Source organism: Schistocerca gregaria, chromosome 3 (genome assembly GCF_023897955.1).
Source record: "Schistocerca gregaria isolate iqSchGreg1 chromosome 3, iqSchGreg1.2, whole genome shotgun sequence".
NCBI lineage: Eukaryota > Metazoa > Arthropoda > Insecta > Orthoptera > Acrididae > Schistocerca > Schistocerca gregaria.
Window position 1 is genome coordinate 149,853,949 of NC_064922.1, and position 15,113 is coordinate 149,869,061.

Below are 15,113 nucleotides of genomic sequence, written 5' to 3' on the forward strand. Positions count from 1 at the left end.
ATCTCTTCTATCAACCCTATCTGGTACGGATTCCACACTGGTGAGCAATATTCAAGCAGTGGGCGAACAAGTGTACTGTAACCTGCTTCCTTATTTTCGGATTGCATTTCCTTAGGATTCTTCCAATGAATCTCAGTCTGGCATCTGCTTTACCGACGATCAACTTTATATGATCATTTCATTTTAACTCACTCTTAATGCCTACTCCCAGATAATTTGTGGAATTAACTGATTGCAGTTGCTGACCTGCTATATTGTAGCTAAATGATAAGGGATCTATCTATGTATTCGCAGCACATTACACATGTCTACATTGAGATTCAATTGCCATTCCCTGCACCATGCGTCAATTCGTTGCAGATCCTCCTGCATTTCAGTACAATTTTCCATTGTTATGTATCGCAGCATCATCCGCAAAAAGCGCAGTGAACTTCCGATGTTATCCACAAGGTCATTTATGTGTATTGTGAATAGCAAACGGTCCTACGACACTCCCCTGCGGCACACCCGAAAACACTCTTACTTCGGAAGACTTCTCTCCCTTGAGAATGACATGCTGCGTTCTGTTATCTAGCAACTCTTCAATCCAATCACACAATTGGTCTGATAGTCCATATGCTCTTACTTTGTTCATTAAATGACTGTGGGGAACTATATAATGGTTTCAACGTCGGCCATCAACAGATTAGTGGCTCAGTTCAGAACGCCATCTGTGTCCGCCCTTCAGTCGGGAATGCTCACAGACAGAAAGCTCAGTGTGGTGCAGATGTGTGAAGCAAACAGGCAACCATGCCGCGGAGACGCGCTCGTACTTCCCACAGCCAACTGACAGTTTGGAAGGTGTCTAATTGTGATCTTCCGAGTGGCGGTATGGTCCTTTCGGAGATCTGCCACACAAGTTGGATGCGATGATTCAGCTGTGCAACAGTGCTGGTGTCGGTCCTCACGTCAACATTCCCACACCACAGCACTGAGGATGATCACTGTGTGATTGAAAATCGATTCTGCTGCCAATAAAACCTCAATATTACGGCCAACGCTGACCTTCGTTCTAATTCTCACATCGGTAGGCGAGGTTCTGGACATCCACGTAGCACAGACGCCTCCAGGATCGTCGGACTGGAAGGGCAGCAGTGGTACACTACTGGCCATTAAAATTGCTACACCACGAGAGATGACGTGCTACAGACGCGAAATTTAACTTTCAGGAAGAAGATGCTGTGACATGAAAATGATTAGCTTTCCAGAGCATTCACACAAGGTTGGCGTCGTTGGCGACACCTACGACGTGCTGACATGAGGAAAGTTTCCAACCGATTTCTTATACACAAACAGCAGTTGACTGCCGTTGCCTGTTGAAACGTTGTTGCGATGCCTCGTGTTGTTTTTGTTGTTTTCAGTCCTGAGACTGGTTTGATGCAGTTCTCCATGCTACTCTATCCTGTGCAAGCCGCTTCATCTCCCAGTACCTACTGCAACCTACATGCTTCTGAATCTGCTTAGTGTATTCATCTCTTGGTCTCCCTCTGCGATTTTTACCCTCCACGCTGCCCTCCAATGCTAAATTTGTGATCCCTTGATGCCTCAAAACATGTCCTACCAACCGATCCCTTCTTCTGGTCAAGTTGTGCCACAAACTTCTCTTCTCCCCAATCCTATTCAATACTTCCTCATTAGTTATGTGATCTACCCACCTAATCTTCAGCATTCTTCTGTAGCACCACATTTCGAAAGCTTCTATTCTCTTCTTGTCCAAACTATTTATCATCCATGTTTCACTTCCATACATGGCTACACTCCATACAAACACTTTCAGAAATGACTTCCTGACACATAAATCTATACTCGATGTTATCAAATTTCTCTTCTTCAGAAAAGCTTTCCTTGCCATTGCCAGTCTACATTTTATATCCTCTCTACTTCGACCATCATCAGTTATTTTGCTCCCCAAATAGCAAAACTCCTTTACTACTTTCAGTGTCTCATTTTCTAGTGTAATTCCCTCAGCATCACCTGACTTAATTCGACTACATTCCATTATCGTCGTTTTGCTTTTGTTGATGTACATCTTATATCCTCCTTTCAAGACACTGTCCATTCCATTCAACTGCTCTTCCAAGTCCTTTGCCGTCTCTGACAGAATTACAATGTCATCGGCGAACTTCAAAGTTTTTATTTCTTCTCCATGAATTTTAATACCTACTCCGAATTTTTCTTTTGTTTCCTTTATTGCATGCTCAATATACAGATTGAATAACATCGGTGAGAGGCTACAACCCTGTCTCACTCCCTTCCGAACCACTGCTTCCCTTTCATGCCCCTCGACTCATAACTGCCATCTGGTTTATGTACAAATTGTAAATAGCCTTTCGTTCCCTGTATTTTAAACCTGCCACCTTTAGAATTTGAAAGAGTGTATTCCTATCAACACTGTCAAAAGCTTTCTCTAAGTCTACAAATGCTAGAAACGTAGGTTTGCCATTCCTTAATCTTTCTTCTAAGATAAGTCGTAAGGTCAGTATTGCCTCACGTGTTCCAGTATTTCTACGGAATCCAAACTGATCCTCCCCGAGGTCGGCTTCTACTAGTTTTTCCATTCGTCTGTAAAGAATTCGCGTTAGTATTTTGCAGCTGTGACTTATTAAACTGATAGTTCGGTAATTTTCACATCTGTCAACACCTGCTTTCTTTGGGATTGGAATTATTATATTCTTCTTGAAGCCCGAGGGTATTTCGCCTGTTTCATACATCTTGCTCACCAGATGGTAGAGTTTTGTCAGGCCTGGCTCTCTCAAGGCCGTCAGTAGTTCCAATGGAATGTTGTCTACTCCTGGGGCCTTGTTTCGACTCAGGTCTTTCAGTACTCTGTCAAACTCTTCACGCAGGATCTTGTCTCCCATTTCATCTTCATCTACATCCTCTTCCATTTCCATAATATTGTCCTCAAGTACATCGCCCTTGTATAGACCCTCTATATACTCATTCCACCTTTCTGCTTTCCCTTCTTTGTTTAAAACTGGGTTTCCCTCTGCGCTCTTGATGTTCATACAAGTGGTTCTCTTATCTCCAAAGGTCTCTTTAATTTTCCTGTAGGCAGTATCTATCTTACCAGTAGTGAGATAAGCCTCTACATCCTTACATTTGTCCTCTAGCCATTCCTGCTTAGCCATTTTGCACTTCCTGTCGATCTAATTTTTGAGACATTTGTATTCCTTTTTGCCTGCTTCATTTACTGCATTTTTATATTTTCTCCTTTCATCAATTAAATTCAATATTTCTTCTGTTACCCAAGGATTTCTAGCAGCCCTCGTCTTTTTACCTACTTGATCCTCTGCTGCCTTCACTACTTCATCCCTCAAAGCTACCCATTCATCTTCTACTGTATTTCTTTCCCCCATTCCTGTCAATTGTTCCCTTATGCTCTCCCTGAAACTCTGTACAACCTCTGGTTCTTTCAGCTTGTCCAGATCCCATGTCTTTAAATTCCCACATTTTTGCAGTTTCTTCAGTTTTAACCTACAGGTCATAACCAATATATTGTGGTCAGAGTCCACATCTGCCCCTGGAAATGTCTTACAATTTAAAACCTGGTTCCTAAATCTCTGTCTTACCATTATATAATCTATCTGATACCTTTTAGTATCTGCAGGGTTCTTCCATATATACAACCTTCTTTCATGATTCTGTGCTCTGAGCAAAATTCTACCAAGCGGCTTTCTCTTTCATTTCTTAGCCCCAATCCATATCCACCTACTACGTTTCCTTCTCTCCCTTTTCCTACAATCGAATTCCAGTCACCCATGACTATTAAATTTTCATCTCCCTTCACTATCTGAATAATTTCTTTTATTTCATCATACATTTCTTGAATTTCTTCGTCATCTGCAGAGCTAGTTGGCATATAAACTTGTACTACTGTAGTAGGTGTGGGTTTCGTATCTATCTTGGCCACAATAATGCGTTCACTATGCTGTTTGTAGTAGCTTACCCGCATTCCTATTTTCCTATTCATTATTAAACCTACTCCTGCATTACCCCTATTTGATTTTGTGTTTATAGCCCTGTAGTCACCTGACCAGAAGTCTTGTTCCTCCTGCCACCGAACTTCACTAATTCCCACGATATCTAACTTTAACCTATCCATTTCCCTTTTTAAATTTTCTAACCTACCTGCCCAATTAAGTGATCTGACATTCCACACTCCGATCCGTAGAACGCCAGTTTTCTTTCTCCTGATAACGATGTCCTCCCGAGTAGTCCCCGCCCGGAGATCCGAATGGGGGACTATTTTACCTCCGGAATATTTTACCCAAGAGGACGCCTTCATTTAATCATACAGTAAAGATGCATGCCCTCGGGAAAAATTACGGCCGTAGTTTCCCCTTGCTTTCAGCCGTTCGAAGTACTAGCACAGCAAGGCCGTTTTGGTTATTGTTACAAGGCCAAATCAGTCAATCATCCAGACTGTTGCCCTTGCAACTACTGAAAAGGCTGCTGCCCCTCTTCAGGAAGCACACGTTTGTCTGGCCTCTCAACAGATACCCCTCCGTTGTGGTTGCACCTACGGTACAGCTATCTGTATGACAGACACACCAGCCTCCCCACCAACAGGAAGGTCCATGGTTCATGGGGGGCTGCTATCACCTGGACGGCTTAAAATCTATAGTAGTCGGTGGTCATAATGTTCTGGCTGAGCAGTGTATACTTGTGGCAAACTAAATTTAATGACAGTAAACAATGCTTCTTTAATTTTCTTCCTGGTTATTACGAAGTGCATTCAAGTTGTAAGGCCTCCGATTTTATTTATTTATTTTTTTTTTTTTTTTGTCCGGACTGGAAAGAGATAGAAACATGCGCATTGCTTTAAGATGAGGCCGCGTTCATTGTCAATACGTCCCAGAGATGGCAGCATCGTACGGCAGATGGAATTTTACCGACAGCGGCGAGAATGAGAACTGTTTTAAATACTTAAAATAGCGACGTTTTCCTTACTTGAACAGCGTGCAATCATTCGTTTTCTGAATTTGCGTGGTGTGAAACCAATTGAAATTCATCGACTGTTGAAGGAGACATTTGGTGATGGAATTATGGATGTGTCGAAAGTGCGTTCTTGGGTGCGACAGTTTAATGAAGGCAGAACATCGTGTGACAAGACACCGAAACAACCTCAGGCTCGCACAATCCGGTCTGACGACATGATCGAGAAAGTGGAGAGAATTGTTTTGGGGGATCGCCGAATGACTGTTGAACAGATCGCCTCCAGAGTTGGCATTTCTGTGGGTTCTGTGCACAAAATCCTGCATGACGATCTGAAAATGCGAACAGCGTCATCCAGGTGGGTGCCACGAATGCTGACAGACGACCACATGGCTGCCCGTGTGGCATGTTGCCAAGAAATGTCGACGCGCAATGACAGCATGAATGGGACTTTTTTTTCGTCGGTTGTGATAATGGATGAGACGTGGATGCCATTTTTCAATCCAGAAACAAAGCGCCAGTTAGCTCAATGGAAGCACACACAGTCACCGGCACCAAAAAAATTTCGGGTAACCGCCAGTGCTGAAAAAATGATGTTCTGGGACAGCGAGGGCGTAATCCTCACCCATTGCGTTCCAAAGGGCACTACGGTAACAGGTGCATCCTCTGAAAATGTTTTGAAGAATAAATTCCTTCCTGCACTGCAGCAAAAACGTCCGGGAAGGGCTGCGCGTGTGCTGTTTCACCAAGACAACGCACCCGCACGTCGAGCTAACGTTACGCAACAGTTTCTTCTTGATAATTTTGAAGCGATTCCTCATACTCCCTACTGACCTGACCTGGCTACTAGTGACTTTTGGCTTTTTCCAACAATGAAAGACACACTCTGTGGCCGCAAATTCACCAGCCGTGCTCCTATTGCCTCAGCGATTTTCCAGTGGTCAAAACAGACTCCTAAAGAAGCCTTCGTCGCTACCATGGAATTAATCACTGCTAGCTAACATATGTAAGTTCGTTCAGTGAAAGAGAAGATGATTGGGTCCACATCTTATTAAAAGGTCGTTTACCCTGTTTGAATTTGGTTCGACTATCACATTTTAGATTTATTTTTATCAGTGCAGTTCTCAGACAGTGCCATATCGAAACTATTTTCAGTTTATTCTCTTTTGCGTGCTCTATGCGACTGGTACTGGCTGTTAGTATTCTCCCATTGACTGCCATTTGCCGTTAACTGCGAACAGCTGTTCCGATGTTTGTTTGGAGCGCTCGTAAAACTGACCACAGGATACACTGCAGTCGCTTTACGTCAGTGAGTGACTTCAAGCCGTCACGTCGGTATAACGTTATCTAATAGGCCAACCATTACTCATGAACACGGAAGAGGTGCCTCAGAAGCACTACATTGGATATCGGCCGTGACGCCTTGCATCCAACACACAAGTGCTGTCAAGTAGACATTACCCTAGCATCTCCTCATCCCCCACGACACTTTAACAACTCGTGCTCTTATTAGGATACTCATGGATATAGCTTGTAAGGGGTTCATTATGTAAGAGGTTTACTGTTCACTACACTACTGGAGCAAATGTAATTTCGATGTATTGCTCACGCGCTGTCTGCGATATAAAACATCCCTGCTGCAATAGAATCGCAGGTCACAGCAGTGTCGGCAGCAGTAGTAATCGCTCGCTCCTACAGAGCAGTCCCAATAGTTCGTTGTTATGGAGCAGTCGCAATAGCTCGTTGTTACGGAGAAGTTGTAGGTCACCGCTACAGTACAGTTGGTAGCCTTGTAAGAGAAATAGCAGTCGCCGCTTGTTCAGCGCAGTTCATTGCCATGTAGTCTAAGGTGAACTTCGTTGACTTTTAATGTTCAATTTTTTATGTAATGGTTTGCAGAAATGTTTTCAATAATAAGGCTTTTCGGAACAATTTTTTACCACTTAATAGAACTTAAATATTTTACAAATTTTCCCAGATCATAGTCACATGTTGTTTAATAAGCAGAGGAGCAGCTATGCAGCTGTGTCAACAAGCAAAGTCAGTTTTTTTCTAATAATGCAAATCTCAGACAAATGTTGCCCAGTAGTAGTAGATAGGTCAGCACTGCACTATTGTGTCATTTACGAGCAGATATATAGACAGCGTTATCCAGCTACACCATTACGAGGTAAGAATTTTTCAGTTTGATTTCACAGGGCCATGAGGTAGCGCTGCTTGCGTCTAAAATTTATCAGTTTCAATTCTCAGTCATTTTTATACCGGAAATTTTTAAATACAAGCTCCGCCCAGTAACCAGAACGCCATATTTTACCTGCACTGTACATTTCTTCAGCTAATGTATGCCAGTTAGCTTCACACAGAGGATCGAAATAGTCGACAACTAACTTTATTGGTGAACGCCGTGCGGTGTTGCAAAGGCGCCTTGCTGTGGCCCTGAAGAGCTCTCGGATAATACTGAATCCCAAAAAAATGTGCGAGCTGACGCCTCAGATGATTGACCCGGTATGCTCTCATAGCCCCAGCGTGGACGTACATTCTGAGTCTACAACGATCCCCTTCGAATAGTGGGCAACGAATCATTCTGATGTTCGAAATCTGAGGGAGGTAAGCGTTGCTACTCCGCTCGTGTTTTGCAGTAAATCCAATAACTAGACGTTCCGTTCAGGTTCAGATTACATTCAACAGGAAAACACCACTACTTGCACATTTCAGGTGTTCGCCAGTAGTGAAAGCATTTGGAGTGTTTTCTTGGATAGGTTCTCATCGAAATGGTTCGTCAGTGAACTTGTCCAAAATGTCCACAAAGTATGACGAATGTGTTGAGAGTCGTGGATGACCATTATGGGGCTTGCCCAGTAAGTGTTCTGTTTACTCTGTTACATGTGAAAAAGTCACGAAATAAAGGAATTGGATAAAAGCCAGTGCCAGCGTATAGCCTCGACCTCTCGATTAATATGACGGTGACTGCCCGCTTAACATTCTGATTCGATAGACTGAGTATAATTTGAAATGGTGCACGTCCTCGCACCAAGGTGAGGTTTAGGATTTATTGGATGTCATGGCTCGCGCGTTTGTGGACGGACATTCTAGCAGTCGGCTACCTCCCCAGACGGCCAGATACTGCTGCTAAAATATTGTGAATATTTTTTGTGATAAGCATGCGAGCCAATGATTTGTAAAAATACATAGCTACACTTCTAGGCAGTAGTAATAAACTGCAAACAATAGGAAAGATAGTTCCTGCTCTCAAGAACTCCGAGAGGTTTGCTTATGAATACGATTCACCCGTGAGTCTTGCAGATCCAATTAATTTTCAGTAACTGGGTCAGACAAACGTGAGAAAGAGACATACAAATAAAGCCATATATTCACAAGCTGCGACATAGTCGCGAAAAAAACAGTGATTCGTATATGTAATAAGTTTCCTTTAATTTACGTCTATGGTCATAATCTTTTCTGTTTAACAGGTTACCGGTTTCGGTCTTTAATGACCATCATCAGATCTGTCTCAAAATTTTGATTTTATGAGACAGATCTGATGATTGTCATTAAAGACCGAAACCGGTAACCTGTTAAACAGAAATCATCAGATCTGTCTCATAAAATCAAAATTTTGAGACAGATCTGATGATGGTCATTAAAGACCGAAACCGGTAATCTGTTAAACAGAAAAGATTGTGACCATAGACGTAAATTAAAGGAAACTTAAAGCCATATATATTTGTGATGTTCATGCAGTAGCGCAACGTACCCAGTACAGACTGCTGAGGCAGCCACTTTGAGACTTTGACGTTGGGTGGCAGATCATCCATGTCGGCCTCCCACTTCCACAGCACCCTCTGTGGGATTTTCTTGAAAGCGTCGAGGAACGCCAGCCTTTTATTTTCTGGCATCGTACTCGCCTGCAGAGTGGATCCCAGACTGAAATACACGGCGCCATATTCGGCACCGTCCAGCCAATCTCGTATGTCCTGCTCGTGAAAGTAAACAATGAATTGTAAACAACTGTAACCAATTTTTAATTATTATAAAGCCAATTGAAAGTAAATGTGCCATAAATTCCAACGAAACATACAATCTAGACACCCTTTCCGTCAAATCCAATCAGGCAAATGTACGCCTCCACCACTGACCAATCGTAAAGAACAAGTGAAACATGCATTGTAAGTAACTGTCTAGATTTCTCCACGAGTGGAAATGTGGCATCTGTGTATTAATAGAGTAGTATCTGGTTTGGCTATGCGCATAACTAAGATTAGGGCTCAACGTCCAATCGACGATAGGTCATTCAAGATGCAGACAAAACTCGTATTTCACACATCAGAAGGTCGTCGGCAGTTTTCTATTCATGGGAGACTATCCTAGAATTCGCCTTAAGTATTCACATTACATCAGATCACACACGAACCTATATGGCAGGATGTGGCACTGAGCCATGTTCCTCTTGAATGAGATTCCAGTGTCTTAATTATTGTGCATCTTCCTCTGCCTCGTGATGACTGGGTGTTGTGTGATGTCCTCAGGTTAGTTAGGTCTAAGTAGTTGTAAGTTCTAGGGTACTGATGACCATAGATGTTAAGTCCCATACTGCTCAGACCCATTTGAACCATTTGACTGTGCATCCTCGCTCTGACCCATAACGTCTCTTCCGTCTCAGTCTGTCGTGCTCAGAGCTTAGCGTTTCTCTCAGTATTTGTAACAGGATGACACAGTCATTATCTGGATCCTTCAGGCAGTGTAAAATCTTTATCTGCGGTCAAGCAAATACTGAAAACTCAGCAGCGTTCCATTTATCACTAATTCTCATATCGAGGCTGTTTGTCCCAGGAGTTTCGGTTTCCCAAGAAACCATCCATCAGAAGCTCAGAGCAGCTGATCACTGTGCCAGACGACCAGCGGCGTGTCTCCCTAGCGTGGATATACAGAAGCATTCCCATTTCTCATCGAATATGATTGGGCGAAAAGTATGTTTTTAGCATATAATGCCCACTTCAGTTTTCAATATGATTGTCGAAATAAGTTGTAGAGATATTCGTAAGAAACCATGGGAATCAACCATTTTGACGAAATAAATCTCGGGTGAACAGCCTGGTATAAGTGTGCATAGGGCACAATATTTCGGCAATTGACTACGTTGCCACCATCAGTGCACCTGATGATGGCAACGTGGTCGATTGCCGAAATATTGTGTCCTATGCACACCCATACCAGGCTGTTCACCCGAGATTTATTTCGTCATAAAATACGCCTGGAGAAATTGAATCACATCAATCGTTTTATTTATAATGTAATCCAGCCGTTTGTGAGATATCACATCAGCAGAGCTGCATGTTAGTCGGAGTGGTTTCATGGATAGAGATATAAGATAATGTAACGATCTCTACGACCTCTCGGACAATGGGACAAGACTCACTGCTTGGAGACAGTAATGCCTTTGTCGATGGAGGCACTCCAGTGGACGAAATTTTCATAGGGCTCATTAGCGATGTCACCTAGTGTAAATCCTACGGATCATGTCGGGGAGAAAATTTTAGCCCTTTACCTGTCAGTGAGGACTCTTTAAGACCATGGCACAGTCTTTCTCAGAATTGGAATGAACTGTCAATAGAGCTCTTGACGCTACAAATTGATGCGCGATACATTGTTATCAAGCACGCGTGAAAGTGGTACAAATATTGAATAAGAATTTTTTGGCCGAAAAAGACGTTTTCCAGTTACTGAACAAGGTAGCGCAGTGCTTAAGACACTGGTGTCTCATGCCGGAAAATGAAGAGCCAGGAACGGATGCGATCATCGGGATTTAGATTTTCTGTTGCTTCCTTTAATCGGTTCAGGCAAATGCCAGCATATTTACTTCGAAAAATACACTACTGAACTCCTTTCCCATCCTTCCCCAAATAGCGGTCTTTATCTGCCGGCCGGGGTGGCCAAGCGGTTGGTTCTAGGCGCTACAGTCTGGAACCGCGCAACCACTACAGTCGCAGGTTTGAATCCTGCCTCGGGCATGGATGTATGTGATGTTCTTAGTTTAGTTAGGTTTAAGTAGTTCCAAGTTCTAGGGGACTGATGACCTCAGATGTTAAGTCCCATAGTGCTCAGAGCCATTTTGAACCATTTTTCTCTATCTGTAATGATCTCGACACACACTGTTCAATATATAACCTTCCCGCCTTCCTTTTAGCTTTTTAGTTTCACCACCAGAATTTTCTTACTGTGTACCTCATTTTGAAGGGTTTTCTAATTAGATGCACTGGAGAAACTTGTACATTTCAATTTGTTTTACACTAGTGGAAAAAAGACCGCAACATCAAACAATAATAAATGTAGTGTAATGAAATTTCGGGAACACATTGTCTAGGCAGTACATTTAAGTGATTAAGATTGCAAAAGCACAGGTTGATGTAAGCGCGAGATAATCCATTAGAAACTTTAAATGCTGATACGTTGAATAAATGGTATAACCAATAGAGACCATGCAAGCATGCAGACGTGCACGTATTGTATTGTACAGGTGCCAGTTGCCAGTTGCCAGTTTCTGGGATATAGTTCCATACTTGTTGCATTTGGTCGGTCAGTACCAGGACGGTTTAGTGCTGTTTATGGAAGACGCTGCAGTTGCCTTCAGGTCATGTCCCACATGTGCTCGATCGGTGACAGATCTCGTGGCCGAGCAAGCCAAGGCAGCATATTGACACCCTGTAGAGCGTGGTGGGCTACAACAGCGGATGTAGCAGAGTGTTTTCCTGTTGGAAAATTCCCGCCTGAAGGGCTGTTTATGAATGACAGCACAGCAGGTGGACTCAGCAGATTGACGTACAAATCTGCAGTCTGGCTACGTGGGATAACCATGAGAGTGCTCCTGCTGTCTTACGAAATCGTACCTCAGACCATAAGTTCATGTGTAGGTCCAGTGTGGCTAGCACGCATACAGGTTAGTTGCAGGCCCTTAGCTGGCCTCCTCCTACCCAACACACACCACCACTGACACCGAGTCGGAACCAGCTCTCATCAGAAAAAACAACAAACCCTTACCCTGCCCACCAATGAGATCTGGCTTGATATCACTGAAGTCACAAAAGGCTGCGTTTAGGGTCAGTGGAATGCACGCTACATGGCGTCTGGCTCAGAGCTAGCCTTGAAGTAACCGATTTGTAACAGTTTGTTGAGTCAGTGTGGAGCCAACTGCAGCTGTAGATGCAGCCGTACGTCTTCCCTATGGGTAGTGGCACGGAACCGTCTGGAGCCCAGTTTTCTTGCGACAACCGCTGCCAGAATCATGTCTAGTGGTTACATTCCTGCCAAGTCTTTCTGGCATAGCTCAAAAGGAACATCCAGGTTCCCGTAGCCGTATTGCACGTCTTCGTTCAAACTCAGTGAATTGTTAATAATGAGAACATCGACGTCACAGACATTCTTGACTGGCATAACTCACCACGTCCAATCTCAAAGGTAACTAATGCTCTCGACAGTTAAAGCGTGTATTTAAAGCAAACCTAATTTGCATCATCATATGGACGCTGCTAGCGCCGATCATATGTGAATGGTGCAAAATTTGTTTTCACATCGTTTTTCAGATATAGAAACACGCCTGCCAACTTCCATTTATGTCGCGCAACTCCTCCTTGGGGGTTCATCTACATCTACATGACTACTCTGCAATTCACATTTAAGTGCTTGGCAGAGGGTTCATCGAACCACAATCATACTATCTCTCTACCATTCCACTCCCGAACAGCGCGCGGGAAATACGAACCCCTAAACCTTTCTGATCGAGCTCTGGTTTCTCTTATTTTATTTTGATTATCATTCCTACCTATGTAGGTTGGGCTCAACAAAATATTTTCGCATTCGGAAGAGAAAGTTGGTGACTGAAATTTCGTAAATAGATCTCGCCGTGACGAAAAACGTCTTTGCCGTAATGACTTCCATCCCAATTCGCGTATCATATCTGCCACACTCTCTCCCCTATAACGTGATAATACAAAACGAGCTGCCCTTTTCTGCACCCTTTCGATGTCCTCCGTCAATCCCACCTGGTAAGGATCCCACACCGCGCAGCAATATTATAACAGAGGACGAACGAGTGTAGTGTAAGCTGTCTCTTTAGTGGACATGTTGCATCTTCTAAGTGTCCTGCCAATGAAACGCAACCTTTGGCTCGCCTTCCCCACAATATTATCTATGTGGTCTTTCCAACTGAAGTTGTTCTTAATTTTAACACCCAGATACTTAGTTGAATTGACAGCCTTGAGAACTGTACTATTTATCAAGTAATCGAATTCCAACGGATTTCTTTTGGAACTCATGTGGATCGCCTCACACTTTGCGTTATTTAGCGTCAACTGCCACCTGCCACACCATACAGCAATCTTTTCTAAATCGCTTTGCAACAACTACTGGTCTTCGCATTATCTTACTAGACGGTAAATTACAGCATCATCTGCGAACAACCTAAGAGAACTGCTCAGATTGTCACCTAGGTCATTTATATAGATCAGGAACAGCAGAGGTCCCAGGACGCTTCCCTGGGGAACACCTGATATCACTTCAGTTTTACTCGATGATTTGCCGTCTATTACTGCGAACTGCAACCTTCCTGACAGGAAATCACGAATCCAGTCGCAAAACTGAGACTATACCCCATAGGCCCGCAGCTTGATTAGAAGTCGCTTGTGAGGAACGGTGTCAAAAGCTTTCCGGAAATCTAGAAATACGGAATCAACTTGAGATCCCCTGTCGATAGCGGCCATTACTTCATGCAAATAAAGAGCTAGCTGCATTGCACAAGAACGATGTTTTTCTGAAACCATGCTGATTACGTATCAATAGATCATTCCCTTTGAGGTGATTCATAATGTTTGAATACAGTATATGCTCAAAAACCCTACTGCAAACCGACGTCAATGATATAGGTCCGTAGTTAGATGGATTGCTCCTACTACCCTTCTTAAAGGCTGGTGCGGCGTGCACAATTTTCGAATCTGTAGGTACAGATCTATCGGTGAGCGAGCGGTTGTATATAATTGCTAAGTAGGGAGCTATTGTATCAGCGTAATCTGAAAGGAACCTAATCGGTATACAATCTGGACCTGAAGACTTGCCCGTATCAAGCAATTTGAGTTGCTTCGCAACCCCTAAGGTATCTACTAAGAAACTCATACTAGCAGCTGTTCGGGTTTCAAATTCTGGAATATTCCATTCGTCTTCTCTGGTGAAGGAATTTCGGAAAACTGCGTTCAATAACTCCGCTTTAGCGGCACAGTCGTCGGTAACAATACCATCGGCACTGCGCAGCAAAGGTATTGACTGCGCCTTTCACCGTCAGTGTACATTTCACACACTTATATCCTTAATTTTTAATTGTGCAGAACGTTTGGTCAGTGGTGTAGTACTGTTATTGTGACAGGTTAAGCGTTGGTACGAATTTTTAAATTTAGTTAGTTTTCGTTATAATGTACTTTTCAGTTAGTGATTTTTTTTATATCTGATACCAAGGTGGTAATTACTACTGTGAAGACAGAAGAGTAGTTACCTTAGGAAGAGGCGGCGAATCGGTTTCCACATGCAGTCCAGTCAGCTCTATCATGTTTGGCAGATGCGGTCGGGGGTAGTTTATACTGAAGTGATTGTTTATGAGCATTAAACTGAAATTTTTTTCAGTTTCATAAACCGATGGAACGTCTGGCCCGAAATATTTTCTCTGGATTTTGTCTTGATCCGGCATCATTACGCAGAAGTAGTAATAATTGGTGTATAGCCATATATATGTCATGTAAAGTCTCTCCCAGAATGACATACGGTGTGAAGAAGTGACCACGCTGTCTGGAAGGTAAGCTGGATTACTGGGATTGCCATCAGTCCAGAGGCTGGGTATAATGGCGCCTACGGTAATGTATCCGATGAGAGGCGGGGAGCCCACTTTATGAATTAATCCGTAGAAGCACGGCGTCAGCAATCGTTCCAAAATAACCAGGTCGAACTTTGGAGCTGACCTGTAACAAATTTGTGTAGAACTGTGCTGTTGCTACATGAAGTCGTTGACGAAATATTAGATTATTCTAAATGGCACAACATTGACCTAAGACATACTCCGAGATTGACATCAAGAGAAAAGAAGAAAATTTATGACAGTG

At 43.1% G+C, this 15,113-nt stretch overlaps 1 protein-coding gene across 1 annotated transcript in view; it reads right to left on the reverse strand.

The window, feature by feature from the left end:
- Positions 1–15,113, reverse strand: part of LOC126355061 (UDP-glucosyltransferase 2-like) — a 79,066-nt gene that overhangs the window by 20,996 nt on the left and 42,957 nt on the right. Inside the window, exons 4-5 of the mRNA XM_050005229.1 lie at positions 14,513–14,972; positions 8,732–8,951 (exon numbers count right to left, since the gene is read on the reverse strand). Of these exons, the coding sequence (XP_049861186.1) occupies positions 8,732–8,951; positions 14,513–14,972 (680 nt within the window). The remainder of the gene's footprint in view (positions 1–8,731; positions 8,952–14,512; positions 14,973–15,113) is intronic.